Source organism: Cervus elaphus, chromosome 10 (genome assembly GCF_910594005.1).
Source record: "Cervus elaphus chromosome 10, mCerEla1.1, whole genome shotgun sequence".
Lineage (NCBI taxonomy): Eukaryota > Metazoa > Chordata > Mammalia > Artiodactyla > Cervidae > Cervus > Cervus elaphus.
This window is the reverse complement of record NC_057824.1, coordinates 55,423,287-55,442,306: the sequence shown is the minus strand read 5'-3', so window position 1 is coordinate 55,442,306 and position 19,020 is coordinate 55,423,287. Positions and strand designations below refer to the sequence as shown.

Sequence of the window (19,020 nt, the reverse complement as noted above, 5' to 3'; positions counted from 1 at the left end):
CCACACTCACACGGGATATGATTCAACCTTAAGAAGGAAGGAAATGCTGACCCGGCTACATCATGCACGAACCTCGAGGACGTAGCCATGAAATGAGCCAGACACGGAAGGAAAGACACTGTCTGACCCCAGTTCCGAGATCCCCGGAGGAGTCAGGGCCACGGAGACAGAGAGTAGGGGGAGGGGCCAGGGGCTGGGCTTGGGGGCGGGCAGCCAGCATCCATGGGGACAGGGTCTCCGTCTAGGAAGTTGAGAAAGTTCTGGAGACGGGTGGTGGCTGAGCAACAGTGTGAATGCGCTTAATGCCCCTGAACTTACAAATGGTTAAGATGCTAAGTTTTATGACTATTTTACCACAATAGAGACAGGCAAAAGGAAGAAAATCTTCTCTAAAAATTTTAGACCAAAACCTGGAGTCAGGAAGATGTACTTCATTGCACATTTAATAGCACATGCAGCATTCAGAACATCATGATAAACAGGGTGGGGTTCACACATCACAGAAACACTCAGAGGCAAAGCAGGGGTCCCCTCAGACCAGGACGCACGGGCGGGAGCCAATCGGGATAACGGCGCTGTTTCATTGGTACTTCAGGTCACTGGGAGTCCGATGGGCACAGGCCCCGGCCGCTCCAGCTCCACTGAGAGCAGGCCTGGTGGCACTTCCAGGGACAGTCAATTGATGGATGACATAGGTGTGCGGGCCACAGGCGGGCCTGACTCACGCTCCTACTCGGGGAGAGGCCCAGATACCTGCCTTCCCAAGGCGACGCTCCAGGTAACGGAGGCCTGTCTGCAGGAGGGTGACTCACAGCTGCATCCAGAGTATGCTCAGAAGGTCCCTGCACTCCCTCCAAGTCTCTGAGAGGCTGCTTTGTGGAGCAGTGGGGGCAGCAGGGCTCCTCCCAACCCAGGGGACAGGGCTCCCATGCCCAAGGAAGCCCCAGACTCAAACAGTGGGTTCTTCTCTGCTGGGCGTCCCGGCCCAGCAAGGTGGCCCCCGCCCTGACGGTCAGGCAAACTGGCCCATGTGCCAGGCTTTCCAGGAAAGGGGAAGGTCACCGCCCCCCACTCCGCCCTGAGGCCGAGCCTGGCTGAAGCCACCAGAGCATCCCCAACCCTGGCATCTTGGGGAGCTCGGGGGAGGCGCACATCTGAGGGAGGGGCCTGAGCTTTGCAGCCTCAGCTTCCAGCTCCAAGAACAGGGACGACATCGCCCCAAACCAACCGCAGCCCAGAGGCCTCACATCACCAGGCCTGGGCTGGGTCTGGGAAGCTGCCTGCACCCTAGGAGACGGGGGAGGGGGTGGGCTCCCTGAGAGGGGCCGCGAGGGGGGACAGGGCAGGGAGGCGGGGAGAGGGCTGCCTTCCGGGAGGCACCGCGTTTATTCCCAGAGGGCTGCAGGGCGCTCAGACGGTGAGCGAGATGAAGCTGTTGTAGCGCTGGATGTTCCTCTTGAGGATCTCGGAGCAGGGCCCCAGCACGCGCTCGAAGCGGGGCCGATCCAGCTTCACGCACTTGAGGGGCCCCCGTGCCACCACCGTGGCCGCCCGAGGCCGATTCAGCAGCAGTGCGATCTCCCCTGGGGGCGAGGGGCGTCAGGGCTGTGGGCATCAGGGTACCTTCCCCGGGGGGGCGGCACCCAGGACGGGCATCGAGGCGCCCAGGCCTCCTGGGACTCCTGCGCCCCCGTGGAGCCCGGCCCAGGCCCTTCTGGGGCCCCGCAAGCCGGCCACCCCTCCGAGGACAGAGCCCCACACTCACCGAAGTAGTCGGAGGGCCCGAGGCGCCCCACCTCCACGTACTCCTCGTTGGGGGACCGGCGCTGCAGGACCGAAGCCGTGCCCTGCGGAGGCCAAGGCGCATGTGAGGGTCGGCCAGCGGGGGTCCAGCAGGCCAGGGTGGGGGTTCCTGGGCTCACCCGTGAGGGCACTGTCTGCACCCTCTCCCGCCAGTTCCACGCGCCCCTGCCTGGAGTGAGGTGTGGGCTCCGGGAGCTGTGCTCGGCGCAGGGCACCCCCTGGATACCCCCGGGCCGGGCGCTGGCAGAATCTGGAGCCACCTCTTGGGCAGCACTCCTCTAAGCCTACCTTGGCCTACATGTCAAGGACAGGAGCAGTGTGGCTGGGGGTTGCGCTTCCCCCGCTAAGTGATGGGGCGCCTGCAGACCCCAGGGCTCAGTGATGAACAAGACCACAGTCCACACCTGAGACACAGCTTTGGCAGCCGCAAGCCAGCCCCAGGGCCTTCCAAACATAGAGCCCCTGACCTGGCGCCTGGGGTCGGGGGCTGGAACCTCGTCCAAACTGGGATCCTCCCCATGCACCTGAGGAGTCAGGGCGAAGCCTCCCCAGCCGCCCCGCCGGCCCACACAGCCTCCAGCGGCTCTGAGCCTCACAGACAGGCACAGCGCCTGCTGTATCACCCTGGCCCCAGCGGGGCACGTCCACACCGTGGCTGAGCAGCCGGGGCCCCGGGACAGGGTTCCTGCGTCATCGGGGTCCCCTCGCGCCCGCTGGGCCCTCAGCTATCCACTGCTCACGCGTGCCCCCAGCCTGGACAGCTGGTGCCAACACCCCGGCCATACAGACGAGCACAGTGTGTCTCCCTGTGGACTCAGCTCACCAGGACCCAGATCATGAGCGCCGGCCGGGCCACACCCAGGTTAACAGTAAACCCCTCTGCCTGGGCAGCGAGAGACGCAGTCAGAAGACCCTGCCTGCGCCCGCCGGGCCTGGGACCTCTGCCCCTGGGCAGCCCCATGCTGGCCCCCTCCAGCCACGGGGCCACTCGGCTCCCAGGCATCTGGGGTGCTTACGATGCCAGTGGACAGACAGAGGGGCCTGGAAGCAACAGACTTCTCCACCCACCCAGGAGTGCTCCCTGGGCCAGATGCCCACAGACCCGGGCCGAGGCGCGGGGCCTGCAGGACACATGGTCTCGCGCTGACGTCACAGAGAGGAGCAGAGCCCTTCTCCCCTGGAGAGGAGGGCAGTCAGTGCCGGGCTGAAGGCTCCACGAGGACCGCAGCGACTCTCTGGAGACGATGCCACATTTACCTAATTATCATTTACACTCATGCCTTTTCACTTATACAACTTACATTCCCATTTTAGACAATTTTCCACTTTACAGCTGGATCATTTTCCTTATCGGGACCCCAGTGATGGAAGTGAAGCTTTCTGGTTTACTCAAGGCTTGGAGCACCTGAGAGACTTCAAGCTCCAAACAACAGAAAACCTGATTTAAGGTGTCTGAAGGCTACTAAGGGTAACCGCTATCCCCAAAACCAGAAGATGCAGGAGGGCTTCGGGGCTGGCCAACTCAGAGGCCCACAGACATGGGTGAACCTAGGCTTGTCCTTGCCTCCTGTTTGGTGGTCTCGGTTGGATCCTCATGGTGGGACCGTGGCAACTACGGTTCCGGGAGTTGCCAAACACCTCCCCAATGCCATCCACAGGAAAACCTTCTGGAAGGTCCGGGCACCCTCCCCTCACACCTCACCAGCCAGAGCAGGTCACAAGCTCACCTGCAGCCAATGTGATTGGCTCCCCTCCCCAAGTTCTGCCCTGCCCACTTGGGACAGAGGTGAGGCCTGGGGCACAGAAAACAGGGACGGGCTCGGCTTGGCCACCGTTCTGCTTCTCACTTGTCTCCCCCCATGCTGCCCCCAACCTCATGCGGACCCCTCCCAGGCCTCGTCTTCTCTGGAACCCACGAGTCCCCCACGGTCACTACAGCATCTCTCCTGGTCACGCACAGGCCAGTCCGTCTTACGAGCCACGCAGGCTGATGAGATGACATCAGTTTCCACTGGGACAGATGGACAGAGCTTTCCCACCAGGGCCTTGACATGGAGGCTCAGAAGACCGAGGTCATGACAGACCCTCCATGCTGGACGTTGTGAGCATGGACGCACAGAAAGGTACTCAGAGGAGCCCCAAACAAGCAGAACCGACAGGGAACAGGCCAGCCCCCTGCCAGGTCCTCGCATGTCCGGGCTGCAGGCACATGGCCACAGACCATGTGTCCCCGGCGGGGCGTGCGCTGCACCAACTCTCTCCCCGCTGCCGCAGCCCCACCTCCACCGGGGTACATCTGCCAAGGGCGCCCGGGGCGACTGGGCTACGGGACAGGGCCACACGCCCCGGGGTGCCCGCAACGACCGTGGGGCGCCGCCTCATGAGGCAGGGAAGCCCCGCAGCGGCCCCGGGCGTCTCCATTACAGCAGCCGAGGCCAGCCAGCCGCCACCCCCGGGCCCTGATGCAAAGGCAGGCGGTCCCTGTCCTGGCAAGGCACAATCAGCAAGCCGGGCGGGAGCAAGGGAAACGGGCAGATGGACTCGGCAGGGTGGGGCCTCAGCCAGCAGGGCCGGGCGTTCCCACGACACGGGCCCTGGGCGTGCCTAGCACACGCCCGGCTCTTACCACCCCAGAGAGACCATCACGGGCCCGGAGCAGCCGGCCTGTCCGAGCTCCTTTCCCAGACGGCAGAGAAGGCAGCACAGACGTCCTCCGGGGACTGAGCACCGGAACTCTGGGGGCTGGAAAAACATACTTGCCAGGATCCAGATCATATTCCCCAAACTTCTCACTCATTGATTCTAGCCCAGCTCTAAAAATAAACTGGGTCACAAAGGAGTCGGCCCAGGAGGACGCACGAGAAAAATGTCCCTGCCAGAGCCTGGGGGAGACGGGGTTATTACAAGAGACCCGTTTTCCTTGAAACATTTTTCATTTTTAAAATTTTTCTACAGAGTTGAAACCCAAATCAACTCTGGTTTCGACAACGGGCACGCGTGACGTTTATGAGATAGGAAGCAGCCAAGGTCAAGGGGGACGCGCTCGTTGAAGCAGTGCCTCAGGCTTCCCACTCCCCGAAACTGCCCCCCAGCCCGGCCCAGAGCCCCCGACAGTGCAGGTGACGGCTGTCAGGAGTCACGGTTCCGGCCGTGGGGGCTGCACCCAGCGAGGCAGGGAGGGCAGCCTTGCCCCCCCAGGGACCGCCCCCCATCCTGCAGGCCATCACCCAGGCCTCTGACTTGTGAGCCAGATGCCGCTTGAGGACTAAGAAAACTGACCAGCGAGGACTGGCAGACGCAGGCACCCCCAGAACCCGCATCCTGGGGGGACAGAGCAGACGGGTCAGGGCTGGAGGCTGCCAGCTCTGCACCCGAGGTGCAGCCCAAGGGGGGTCGGGGTTCGGGGCTGGGCAGATAGGGTCCAGGGAGAGAGATGCCCCCATCCAGGCTCCCAGCTGCTGGGCACAGACAGAGTCTGTCACAACCCTCGTGCGCGTCCAGCCCGGCGAGGGAAGGGACACACACGCGTGTCCGTGCACAGGGCTGAACCTGAGCCCCGGCCTGCCTTGCAGTGAGCACTCGGGCTCAGGGCCCACTGACACCAACTTCAGGGAGAGGAAACACTATTTTATTTAAACAAAAAGTGTGAAGTGTCAGTCGCTCAGTCGTGTCTGATTCTTTATGACCCCATGGACTGCAGCCTGTCAGGCTCCTCTGTCCATGGGATTCTCCAGGCTAGAACACTGGCATGCATGGCCATTCCCTTCTCCAAGGGATCTTCCTGACCCAGGGATTGAATCATGGTCTCTTGCATTGCAGGCAGATTCTTTACCCTCTGAGCCACCAGGGAAATGCAGTTATTTAAACAAATACATATTCTAAAAGAAACATCATGGCCATAAATGGGAACCGGCATCACTTCCTATAAACTAAAGGGTAACTGAGAGAAGGAACACGGGGGCGGGTACACGAAGGCGTGCAGACGCACCTGCCCCACCCGCAGCGCCCGACGTGGCCTGCGCTCTGCACGGCTCCCACGGCCCAGGCCTGGCTCCTCCACATGCTGGCCACTGTCTGGGGAGACCCAGGCACCCCTCCAAGCCTCAGTTTCCTCATCTGCAGAATGGGCAGGCTGCCAGCCACTGCCAGACGCAAGGAGCCAGGAGTGCAGGCCCGGGGCAGCCTGGCTTAGAGCGTGCGGGGAGCCGCTCTTGGGCCGCCCCCTCCCAGCCAGCCAGCAGCGGCGGGGGTGGGGGCTGACATTCCCACAGGCTGATTCGTCCAGGACGGCATGTCTGCGGGATTTTCCTTGGCCAAAACAGGCATCTGTATGGCCACGGTCTACGCACGGTGCTTATCTCTGCCCCCCTGGTGCTAGGGAGAAAACGGGACCTCGGGATCCATGTCTGTGGTCTGCGAACGTCGCTGCTTCGGGGACCAGGGAAAGCAGAGCCCGATGGCTCACAAGGGGATGTGGTCAGGTCATTTGGAGGCCAGGGGTGCCCACGTGGCTGGCTCTGGGAGCTGTCCTCCCCAGGGAAAGGGCGACTGAGGTGTACAGGCTATAAAAGGGGGGGCTCCCAGAAGACAGGCCCCCAGCCCTGGCCCTCAGAGGACAGGGCCCCTGGGCAATGAATTAGGACCCAAGAGCCCCCTCGGCTCCTCTGACTCTTGCAGGGGACATCAGAGACGCCCAAGACAGGGGCTGTGCCATCTGGGCGTGAGGGCCCCGCACAGGTCCAGCAGAGGCGTGAGAACCTGCAGACGGTCAGCAGAGGCATGCACAAGCACCAAGCAGACACCAGATCGGGGGGTCCCCACCCCTCTGAGATACGGCAGTGGATGGAGCTCCTCGGTATCTACCCTGAGGGTGAGGTTGTAGTCACCAGCCCACAAAAACCTGCACCGAGATGCTTGCAGCAGCTTCCTTAAGTGTCAAGACTTGGAAGCAACCAAGGTGCCCTTCTGTAGGTGACAGATACATAAACTGGCGAAGGACAGGGGAGCCCGGCATGCTGCCATCCGTGGGGTCCAGAGAGTCAGACACACAGCTGAGTGAGTGAACACCACCAACATCCAGACGGTAGATTGTATTCAGCACGAGACACAAGGGAGCCATCCAGCCCTGAAGAGCTACCGAGGAGACGAACACGCAGGTCACCGGGTGAAAGGCACCGGCGAGGGAAGGCCTCAGACTCCGTGATTCCAGCTACAGGACCACCAGGAAAAGGGAGCCGGGGGACGCTGAAGAGCTGGGACCAGTGTGGGAGCGCCAGGTGGGCAGGGAGGCCGCTCATGTGATGCGGTGGCGGCTGATGCGGGCCTGAGCGCCCGAGCTGGGCCTCGGGAACGCATACAGGGAGGCCCGCCGCCGGGCAGGGCTGCCTGGTGGAGAGGCCGTGAGGGGCGGACCTCATATGTTCCCTCCACTTTGCTGTGAACCGAAGCCGCCCTTCAGAGAGACAGGCTCTAAACAGAAAGGATGCGGCCGAGATCGGAGACCGCTGAGTGCTGGTGACTGAGCCGGCAGTGAGGCCAGACAGCTGAGTGGGCGGGGCGGGCGGATGTGGGCCGACGGTGCTCGGCCCAGATGGGCTTCTGGAGAAGCACTCATCTGGTTCAGCCTGGAAGGGGAGAGTGTCTTCCTGCTGCCTTCTGGACCGAGACGGCCGTGCTCCGACACCGACCTCGGGCACCGCTCTTGCCCCGGACACGAGAGTCTGGCACCGACCACGGCAGGACCATGCCGTCACAGTGCAGATGCGGGACGCCCTCAGGCACCTCCCCACGTGGGCCCTGTGGCTGAGCCGCGAAGGACATCAGCCGGCAGGGGGAGGCCCATGGTGGGGGGTCCAGGACAGGCAGACCCCCAGGCCCTCAGGAGGCACCTCAGGAGCTGGGAGTCCCCGGCAGGACCGCTGCCGTTGTCTGGCTCATAAGAAGCCTGGGCAGCTGGACACAACATCCCTGCCCTTGCAGGGGAGCTCAGGGTGGGGTCCAAAGCCCTTGTCTGTAGGGCAGGGGTCTGGTCCAGTCTGCCCCCGGCGCCTGCCCGCCCACCCCACGGCCCCCCTGGCCTTGGGCCCGACCTTCCTCAGGACATCCCGCCCACCCTCCCCACTTGGAGGACTTGCACTGCCACGTCCGCACGCAGCCCACCGAAACCCGGGGCACGGCTCCACCCTGGCCTCCCCGTCTTCGCGTGGGACCAGGTCGGGTCTGCAGCAAGGGGTTCTCCCGCCTCGGCGAACACCCCGCACAGTGCCCAGCGGTGGCCATCGCCCCCGCAAGTCCACTGAGCCTCGGCCCGGTGCACAGTGGGGGCGCAGGCAGGCGGAGTCACAGGCAGCCGTGACCTCAGCTCGGCATGTGGTGGCTTTTGGGGGTCTCCCTAAAAGTTCCCAAGATGACAGTGAATGCAGAGCCCCCTCCAGAGGCGGCTTCAAAGCGGCCGCTCAAAGTCAGGGACGTTCACAAAAGTGATTTGCAAAGAGAGGAGACCGTCCCACCTCGGGTTTCCATGGCAACACCTCCTGGCTGCGGGAGCGGGCTGGAGGGAACCGGCTCTGCCCAGCTGCCCGCAGGCCCCTAAGGCTCTGCTGCGTGGAGTCACCCACAGAGTGGGCCGCGTCAATGAGGACTGAGACCCGGGCCAGGCTCCGCCTACGCCCAGAGCCTTCCGGGGGTGAACTGAGTCTCCAGGGCTACAGGCAGCCCGTGTGCCTCTTGGGGCCCTGCCTGCCAGCCCCTCCCTGGGGAGGCCCCGGGCTGTGTCCTGCAGATGCTGCCAGGAGCCCCGCGGCTCCTGCTGTCTGCAGCCAAGACCGCTCGGGCCACCAGGCGCTTCAGGCCTTCGGTGAGTAGTAGGGGTCCCAGAGCGGTGGGGTTGCCTCGGATGCCATGGACAGCTGCAGGCCAAGGGCCAGGCACTGCGAAGACCACTGTGCCTTCTGTCCTCATGTCAGAGCAACCCCAGGTTGATGACCGCAGGCCTGCTCTGGCCACCGGAGAACACGCTCCCGGGGCACTGGGGTCCGCTGTCCAAGGGGCTGGCAGACCCCCACGGCCTCAGAGACGGCTGGTGTGACGCAAAGCCCAGAGACAAGGAGTGCCCGCCGCAGGCCTGGCAGAGGCCCCGGGGCCCGCCGAGCCCCGGCTGGCACCCGGAGGCATCGGTAATGACGCGTCCAGTGTGTGCAGGAGCCAGTCCTCATGTCTGTGCAGGTAGGGGTCCCTGTCAGCCCCTCACACCTGGGACGCAGCCCCCAAAGCAGCCCACCCCCACCTGAAGAGCAGGGGGTGGACAGAGGCCTGGCGGAAGGCGGGGTTGAGCGGCAGCGGAGCCAGGGGCGGCCTGCACCCGGCACAGGCTCAGGTCCACCCCAAGGGGCAGGGCCCGCCAGTCCACACTCCCCATTCCTTGGGGAGCTGGGGGCCCGGCCTCAAGGTCAGCGGATGTCGGTGTCAACTGCATCAGAGAAACACCTTTGCAGAAACACCTGGAGACCCACATTGCACCAGGCACCTGGGTCTGGCAGCCTGGGTCCCTCCCAGCACATCCACAGGGCAAACATCCTTGCCTTTCCGGCTGTCTGCTTCGTGGGCCAACACTGTACCGAATCGTACAAACATGCAAGCAGCACGCATAAGAAATTACTCAGATGCGCCAGCACATCCTCCAGAGGAATCAGGGCCACGGAGGGCTCAGGGGAGGGTGGGGCTCGCTTGGGGGGACACCGTGCCCACTCAGAAGTGGCCGGGACCACGGGCAGGAAACACGGCGTGAGGCCGCGGACGCTCCGAGCCTGCCTTTCAGTTCTGAGCCCGTGACGCCTGTGAACCCTGAGGCCCCACCGTGACTCCCCCAGTTTGGTGGATCAGAGGAAAAGCAAAAAATATCCAAGTTGCCAAGGAGACCACTTCAAATATGTCTCACAATGCTGTGAAAGCCGTACCTTCTGAGGGGGTTGGGTTACCCTCTGGGGCCAGCACCACCGCGGTTCCTGGGAGTCACCCCCACACACTTCCCCGACCCCCACCACCCCAGTCAGTGGGGGGGAGGGGGCCCTCAGTCACTCAGCCGAGCTCCCACAGAGCCTGGAGTCGCTTTCCCAAGGCCCCCTGGGACAGCTTTTGTGCAGCAGGCGTCAGGGCCCCCGGGGAGGGCCCTGCCCCACCTCTGCTGGGAGCCCGCTCCACGGAACACAGACCACACTGCGGCTCCAGCTGTGCCCCCGAAGATGAGCACGGAACCCGGCTCTGACGGCCTCTAATGGAAGTGCCAAGAAACACCCAGCCCCGGGCAGCGGAGACAGGCGGTCAGCAACCCCCACCCTCCGCCTGAAGGGCGTCAACCCAAGGGACCCCGGGAAACAGAAGCAGCGCTCACACCACTCACACTACTCCTTCACACACACGTGTGCACACACACAACCACACCCCACAGTGAGGGCCCCAGGCGCGTGGAGCCTCTGGGGCCCGCCACCTGCTCTCCGAGAGTCCTTGGCAAGGGACGGCCCCCTCACGGGCTAGGTCAGGGGCACACATGGTCCCCGCGGCCCCGTGAGGACTCCCTCACCGCCACCTGCCACAGCTCTGTGGTTTCTCTGCCCGCGGCCCTAGGCCCGCTGGGAGCCCTTGGCCCCAGAGAATAGCTCTCATCCCCTCAGCCTCTAGACCTTCAGAACCGAGGCTGCAAACTCAATGGCCTGCAAGTGAGTGCAGAGCCCATAGCGAGGCAAGATGGCGGGGTGGGGACAGGGGCGAGGCGCGCAGCACGGCACCTGGGCAGCGAGCTGCGGCGGGCAGGCACCGGTCCAGAGGCTGATCCAGGTTCTCACGTGACACCGATTGCGGTTGCTCTTCAGCCGCTCAGTCGTGTCTGACTCTGCGACCCCATGACTGCGGCACGCCAGGCCTCCCTGTCCATCACCAACTCCGGAGTTTACTCAAACTCATGGCCATCCAGTCGGTGATGCCATCCAACCATCTCATCCTCTGTCGTCCCCTTCTCCTCCTACCCTCAGTTTTTCCCAGCATCAGGGTCTTCTCCAGTGAGTCAGTTCTTCACATCAGGTGGCCAAAGTATTGGAGCTTCAGCTTCAGCATCAGTCCTTCCAAGAAATATTCAGGACTGATTTCCTTTAGAATTGACTGGTTGGATCTCCTTGCAGTCCAAGGGACTCTCAAGAGTCTTCTCCAACACCACAGTTCAAAAGCATCAATTCGTTGGCACTCAGCCTGATTTTTAAATATTGACAATTCAAATGTTTAAAAAAGAAAACACACAGTGCAGGCCAGTGCACACCACATACCTCCTTGGCTGTGTTCAGAGAATGTGAGTAACTTTCTGCTAGCACGTCCTCCAGAAAACATGAGCCAGACCCCAGTGTGTCTGAGGACTCGCAGGAGGATCTGAGAGTAAAACAGGGACCCAGAGGCACACAGCCTGAGTCCTGCGAGGAAAGGCCTGCAAATGCTCCGAGTGAAGCTGAGGTTTCCACCCGCGGGCTCACTTCTGGCACCAGCAGGCGGGGGCCTTCTCTGAGGTCACAGCCAGGGCCGCAGCCGACACGCGGGGTTTGCCATCTTTCGGTCTATGGAGTGGAGACCTCGCTGGCAGGAATCGTAATTTGTTCTGTCTGGGGTTCTTTCCCTTTCTTTCAAGAAACATGATTGTCGAATGAGTCACCCGCACAGGAAGGCTGCCGGTGGACGGCTCCCCAGCCCGGGGGCTCCGGTGTGCCAGGCACGTGGACCGGAAGGCGGCCAGGGCCCCAGTTCCCGAAAGCACACTGTGAAGCTTGCATGGGCCCCGTCGAGACCCACCCAGGGTGGTTCTCCTGACCCCTCAGCCTTCCGACAGCACCCGTGGGAGCAGCCGGACAGGCAGCAGGAAGAACCGCAGGCACTCTCCTGGGAGGGGCTTCTGCAGGAGTCCAGAGCAAGCCCCCCAGGACCTCTGGTCATCGGGCGAGCGTGTGGCCCGAGGCACAGAAGGGGACTGCCCATGGGAGGACGCGCGCTCTCACCCACAGCAGAGCTGGGGAGCCCCCTTCCGCTGTTCCAAACCGATATGGTGGCTCCAAGTCCAGGGTTGCGGGCCGCCTGTCCCCGGGGTTGCGCCTTCTCTGCACTGCCCCCAGGCGGGCCTGGCCTTCCCTGGACAGCTCAGGGACCCTCTCTGCCGCCTCCGCGGCGCTGTGGGCACCTGATCTCTGAGGGCAGTGTGCGGGGCTGGAGCACCTGCTTTCCCGGCGGGTGGGCGGGCGCAGCAGGAAGGGAGCCAGACTCACATAGTTTCGGGCCTGCATCACGGGGTGGGCCCCGCGGCCAGGCGCCCCCCCTACCCCCCGTCCACCCCGGGGCGGCTGTGGCTCCTCTCCGCGGACCACAGCCGAGCCTGGCCCCAGGTGGGGGGACGCACAGCCCCGCAGCTGCCCGTGCCCGTCAGCGGCAGGCCAAGCGTGGCCGCCACGGATTACGGTGGAGCCAGCTGTCGCCGCAGGGGGACAGCAGGCCGGACGGTGACTCACACAGGCCCAGGTTGGGGAAGCTGGCGCCCACCTCTCACACCAACCTCAACCGGGGACCATGGCCAGTTCACATGGCTATGAGAGGCCATGAGGGGAGACCCCCCGGGCCCCCAGCTCACACGCTCCCCCGCCAGGACGCACACGCCCCCCCAGGTCCCATTCGGGGCACCCCCTCCCCTCCCTCAACCAAGCCTGGCCCCCCAGCTTTGTACATGTGCCTGGCGTGTCTGGTCTCTGCAACATCTGCATGGGGTGGGCCCGGGGGCTAGGGGAGACCCCGCAGTTCCCCAAGGCCACAGTCCACACAGCTGATGGAGACGGTGGGCATGGAGCACTGGGCCAGGGGGTGGTGGGCCCCAGAGGGGCCGGTGCAGACCAGACCTCACCCCCGACCGTGTAGCACCACTCGGCTGAGGTCCTCACACAGAGCCCCCTGCCCGCCCTAGCTGGACTCACCTCCGTGATGATGAAGAAGTCGTCCCCAGGCTCCCCCTGCACCACAATCTTCTCTCCATCTTCAAACTGCACGGGCTCCAGGGCGTCAGCCACCGTCAGACGCTCCCACTTCTCCAAGGATGCTGGGGGTGGGGGACACGGGGGGTCATGGGAGGCTGGGGCGGTCCCAAGGCCAGCGCCCCTCCCCAGACAACCTCAGGGTGATGAGGCTTTGCTAAATCATGAGGATGAGCAACACAGCAAATTTCTGTGCAGGAGGCACAGGCGTCTCCACAAGTGAGCCGGGGCCAGGAGGCGGACGAGGGTGCAGAGCCCGGGCTGACCGTAACCCCGTCAATCACAGGTTCAACGTAAACACCGTGAACGCGGGGCAGTGGGCAAGAGTCCAGCCTAACGTGTGGTGAAACGCTTTCATCTTCGAGAGAACAGAGCTGCCTGGATTTTTGCAAACAATGTAATTGCAGCTCAGCACTCAGGCTGCTCAGGGGTTTAAATTATTCAGAGGCTGAAGCGATTTGCTGTTTATAAGACGCCATTCAGCAGCCCCAGAGAGCACAGGGCTGAATGTACATTGTGACAGAGTCACGGACTGCCTTCCATTATTTTAGGTCAAGATACTTCATTCCAATGGCACGTTTAACGCTTGCAGGTTCTGTACCTTTCCCCGCTCCCTCACACCTTCCCTCCCCATCATTATCCGCTCTCAACCCTCTGGAAGGAAAAGCATAATAACAAGCCCCTTTTATAAAGAATTAATGATCGCCTGATTGCTTCTTTCTTGGTCAAAGAAACTTTTCTGGCCTGCACTCATCAGATGTACTTATGTAGGTCAGCCGCTAAAAACAGAGAGCAGACCATCTATTTCAGGTCTCGCCTAGGAGGGGGATTTCTCGGCTTGAAAAATCCTGCCAGGGCCCCACGTCACAAAGGACAGGCTTCTGACCGAGCCCGGGCTGGAGCGGCTTCGGGTGGCGGGGGGGCCTGGCAGCAGGCTCCCCGCCAGCCGCCACCCCGGGCGGGACCTGCCCCGCGATCCAGGCCCGGCACCCGCAGGAGGCGGCAGGGCCACCGCGTGACCGCAGGCGTCTCTGGCAGGGATCACGGTTTGTCCCTGCGAGGACACCAGTGCCGGCAAACGCGTGACTGGCGCTTGGTCTCCTTCCAGGGCAAGGGAGCCTCTGACTTTACAGCCTCGGGCTCAGGAAGCTCACTTCCTGCTGTTTGATCAGCAGGTTTTTCTATTACACTTGAGACCTTGAACGTCCCAAGGTCGGAGAATAGGGGCTTCCTCCCTGACGATGCAAATCCCGGGAGAGAAGTGTCGGGAGAAGCTGGTGGGCGACTCCTTGGCCCTGACCTCCGAGGTGGAAGCTTCAGGGCACTTTTGCTGCACTCAGCTCCCTGGGCTCCAGGTGTGTTCGGTCAGCCCACGTGGGGTCACCCCAATGCCACCCTTCTGGGGGAGTCTCAATGCTGCTGAGGAACTTGTTGGAAGCCCCACAGGAGATGTCGGAGGCACCCCAAGGCACCCCCAGGCGCAGCCGAGCAAGCGGCAGGCACAGCTGCCGGGAAGGGACCCGCCGGGGGCGATGCTTCAGGAGGACACGGCCCTCGGGCGCTGCTCCCAGCCACAGCCCGCCAGCTCTGAGCCCAACCCACTCCTCTCCCAGGAGACCTCGCGTTCCTGCCCCAGCCTGCAGTCTGCTTCTTCCCGGGGAAATGGGGTTGGGTCGTCTCTGCTCCCCTCGTGAAGCCCGAGGAGATGCAGGGCTGCCCGGGGCGGGCCTGCCACCGCCGCCCCACAGGGACCCACCTGCCCCCACCGCTCACAGCGCCCGGGGCCCTGACTCCACAGTCATGCCCTTCCCGTTGTGATGTGGAAAAAATAATCAGAACATTGGAACGGACGACACAGGCAGCATCTGTCCTGAATGGAATCGCAGAACCACTTGGCCACGACCGCTTCGGAGCCGCTCCTCACAGGCACACCATGCACTGACAAGACCCAGTCCCCCTGTCTCAGCCTGAGCTCTCTCCTTCCCCAGAGGCCACGGCTGTTCAGGATTTGGGGGAACTGTTTTTTAATCTTAAAGGGTTTGGTTAGCTTCTTCCCAGCGGGTCTCACACCTTCACTGTAGCCCCGCTTTGTAAACTCGACGCAGCCTGCCAAAACTGTGCAGACACGCACGTGTCTCTGACCCGTCCTGACACGTGCTGACGTGCGGCGGCCTCGTCCACGTGCCTCACTGGAGGCAAACCTGTGCCACAGACACCCGGGCGCATCCCTTCCTGTGATGACAGATTGCAGGTTCTTTCCATCTTCTTGTCATTGTGGGAATTGCTGAGAGGACCATCCTCAGCCATGTCCCTGTTTTTTTACTAACCATTTTAAAAACTGAAGTATAGTCGATTTTTATCCATCATCCCTGGGAGCTCAGATGGCAAAGAATCTGCCTGCAATGCAGGAGACCCGGGTGGGGAAGATCCCCTGGAAAAGGGAAAGGCTACCCCCTCCAGTATCCTTGCCTGGAGAATTCCATGGACTGTAGAGTTCACGGGGGTGCAAACAGTCGGAGATGACTGAGCAACTAACACTTTCCCTGGTGCTTGGCTGACAACGCTGTGAGCGTCAGGCGCACGGCAAAGTGACTCAGTTACACCCTTCTGTTCTGTTTCAGAGCTTTTCCCCTACAGGTCATTACAAGACACTGAACACAGTTCCCTGCGCCCTCCAGTAGGACCTGCTGGTCATCTAGTTTATATATAGTGACGTGTATCTGCTAATCCCAAACTCCTGATTTCCCCTCCCACCCCACCCCCGCTATCCCCTCTGGTAACCATAAGCTCATTTTCGATGTCTGTGAGCATCTTTCTATTTTGCAAATAAGTTCATTTTTTTAGATTCCACATATAAGTGATATCACATGGTGGTTTTTTTTTGTCTTCCTGACTTACTTCACTTAGTATGATAATCTCCATGTCCATGAACGTTGCTGCAAATGGCATTATTTCATTCTTTTTTATGGCTGAGTAATATTCCATTATGTATATACACGCACCTTATCTTCTTTATCCATTCATCCGTCGGTGGACATTTAGGTTGCTTTCATGTCTTTGCTATCGTGAATAGTGCTGCTATGAACATGGGGCACACCCATCTTTATTACAGTTTTGTCTGGATATATACCCAGGAGTGAGGTTGCTGGATCATGTGGGAGCTCTGTTTTTAGTTTACTGAGGAATCTCGTACTGTTTTCCATAGTGGCTGCACCAACTTATAGTACCACTAATAGCGCAGGAGGGCTCCCTTCTCACACCCTCTGCTAAATTCATTTGATGATAGCAGTTCTGACCAGTGTGAGGCGGTACCTCACTGTAGTTTTTGTTTGTGTTTCTCTGATAATTAGCAAAGCTGGAAGCATCTTTTTCATGTGCCTGTTGGCCATCTCTGTATCTTCTTTGAAGAAACGCCTATTTAGATCTTCTGCCCATTTTTGATTGGGTTGTTTGTTTTTTTTTGTATTGAGCTCTATGAGCTGTCTGCATATTTTGGAAATTCATCCCTAGTCTATTGCATCATTTACAAATATTTTCTCCCAGTCTGTAGGTTGTCTTTTTATTTTGTTTATGATCTCCTTTGCTATGCAGAAGCTTTTAAGTTTAATTAGGTCCCATTTGTTCATTTTTGTTTTTGTTTCCATTACTCTAGCAGATGAAGCCAAAAAGATATTGCTCAGATTTATGTCAAAGAGTGTTCTGCCTATGTTTTCCTCTAGGAGTTCTATTGTATCTAGTCTGACATGTGGGTCTTTAATCCATTTAGAGGCGTTTTGGTAGGTGGTGTTAGGGAATGTTTTGATGTCATTCTTTTTTTAGGACTTGTCTGTTTATGCATATTTGGCTGGCCGGGTCTCTGCTGCTTTTGCTTGGCTTTTCTCCGGCTGCGATGAGCGGGCTTCTCGCTGTAACTCCTCTCATTGCGGAGAGCAGGCTCCGGCTCCACGGCTCTTGGGCTTCAGTCCTCACGGCTCCCGACTCTGGACACAGGCTCCGCAGCTGTGGCTCTGGACACAGGCTCTGTAGCTGGGGTGCACGGACTTGGCTGCCCTGTGACATGTGGGATCCTCCTGGACCAGGGATCGAACCTGTGTCTTCAGCATTGGCAGGCAGATTCTTTACCACTGAGCCGCCAGGGAAGCCCTAACTTCATTCTTTTACGTGCAGCTATCCACTTTTCCAAGCACCACTTACTGCCTTTTCTTCATCACATGTTCTTGCCTCCTCGCCATCCTAGTGCCGCAGACTCTGCTCCTTTCTTCCCCTCCTCAGCCCACAGGTTCTGAGACAAGGAGGCTGAACCTCACTTGCCACCTACACCCACAAACCTGCATCCAGCCTGGGGTTTAAGGCTGAGACCTTCCCCCCCGAACTGTTTCTGGACCATTATTCCCTGTGGTTTCCTGGGGCCTCAGCTCTGAGCCGACACTTTCCCCAGGAGGTCGCCCTCCTGGCCCTTGATGGGAGTTGCTCAACACACACTTACTCACACCCCAGCTGGTTAAAACGATGCGGAATTCCCAAGTGCCCCACACAGGCATGGAGACTTCGCACTGCTGGGCGACTGGGCCAGGATGACAGCGCTCCGTCCTGAACCTCAGAGCAAGGTCCAGACAGCAAAAAGATGCTGCTGGGGGCACTTTCTGACACTCCCCACTGCCAGTGGGGACGCGATCGACGTGTCTGTCAGACCCCAGGACGAGAAGAGCAGGGGAAAACCCACAGAGGGAACCCCCAGACAGGTCAGGAAAGACACTCAATACAGGGGCACATGTGAGACCTCCAGACAGACCAGCGTGGGGAGAGCGGCTCCGATGACGGACAGACGGACACGCACAGCATGGAGGGATGGAGGCAGACACAAGACAGTGTGTGTGTGTGTTCACGGGAACCCACATGCCTGCATGCACAATGAGTGTGTGTATGGTGGGGGGGGCACTGCACACATGTGCGCACATGTGTGTGCGCATGTGTGTGCACATGTGTGCGCGAGCATGTGTGTGAGCACGTGTGTGCGCGAGCATGTGTGTGCACATGTGTGTGCGTCCCAGGTGCGCACGGCATGTGGGTGGGCACACACCCAGGATGGAGACCTTGCTGAGAAATTCCTCGTACATCCTGCGCTTCCTCAGCGTGCTGCCCTGCGGGGAGGAGACATAGAAGGTGTTCAGAGGGCTTCACACCCCAAGCCCTCCCACGTCCTCCAAATCCCCATGTGACCCTGAACCCCTGAGAGGAGGCCCTCGGGGCATTCCGTGTCCAGCAAGCCCCTCAAGCAAGGTGGGTCTGAGGGGCTGCCGCCACGGGGCCCAGGCCGCCCCCTCCCCCAGGGTTTCACACAACGCACGGCCTTGCCCAGACTCAAGGGAAGGGGCACCTTGGTTTCCTCATCTGGACAACGGGGTATCCTAATTCCTGTCCCCACAGGATTCCATGAAGGCTAGGTGAGCAAACATCAGTCAACTGGCCTGGTGGGGGGACCCCAGGCCCCTAGCCCCGGGGCTCCGCCTCCCTGTCAGCCCCTGTGACTCCGTGGTTTGGGGCCAGATCAACATTGTAAAGGCAGCGTCTCGATTCCAGAATTCTGGAGGTTCCCAGCCTGCCTCCAAGAAGCCCAGAGACTCCCCAGGGCCCCTTCATCCAGCAGAGCCCCCACAGGGCTGGGATCCAAGACCCCCTCATAGCTGACTAAGTAGGCAGGGATGCAGTGGTGGCCGTGCAGGGGACACAGCATCCAGGTGGTCAGTGGCAGCACCCAGGGCTCGTGGGGCCCTGTGTGTCCGCAGGCGGCAGGTCTGGACACTCACAGGGGCAGCTTGCTCAGCTCAGCACAGCCCCCAGCCGGAGCTGAGCCACCTCAGACACCACCGGCCCGGAGAAAGGCGTTTCTTTGAAGGATAATTTATGTTCCCGATGACCTCCCAGCAGCTACGCCCTCCCGCTGGAATGCAGGCGTGTTTGCCCGGCAACCCCAGACATTAAAGCCGCCACAACCGGCCCATCCGTCTCCTGCCGCAGGACGACAGCTGGAGGCGGCTGCCTGGGACCCTCGGGCGGTGAGACCCGCCTCCCAGGCCGACCAAGGCGCCTCCTATCAGAGCTCTCCTCCAGGGTAAGGCCGGGGGCCGGCCAGGACCCCCACCTGGGGGCTTGTCTACCGGCAGTCACG

General features: G+C 61.0%; 1 protein-coding gene across 1 annotated transcript in view; it reads right to left on the bottom strand.

The window, feature by feature from the left end:
* Positions 1–425: 425 nt before the first annotated feature.
* The window catches only part of PRKAR1B (protein kinase cAMP-dependent type I regulatory subunit beta), a 68,823-nt gene continuing 50,228 nt past the window's right edge, over positions 426–19,020 (bottom strand). Inside the window, exons 8-11 of the mRNA XM_043915503.1 lie at positions 17,932–17,992; positions 12,795–12,916; positions 1,766–1,847; positions 426–1,583 (exon numbers count right to left, since the gene is read on the bottom strand). Coding sequence (XP_043771438.1) covers positions 1,411–1,583; positions 1,766–1,847; positions 12,795–12,916; positions 17,932–17,992 — 438 coding nt within the window. The 3' untranslated portion in view covers positions 426–1,410. The remainder of the gene's footprint in view (positions 1,584–1,765; positions 1,848–12,794; positions 12,917–17,931; positions 17,993–19,020) is intronic.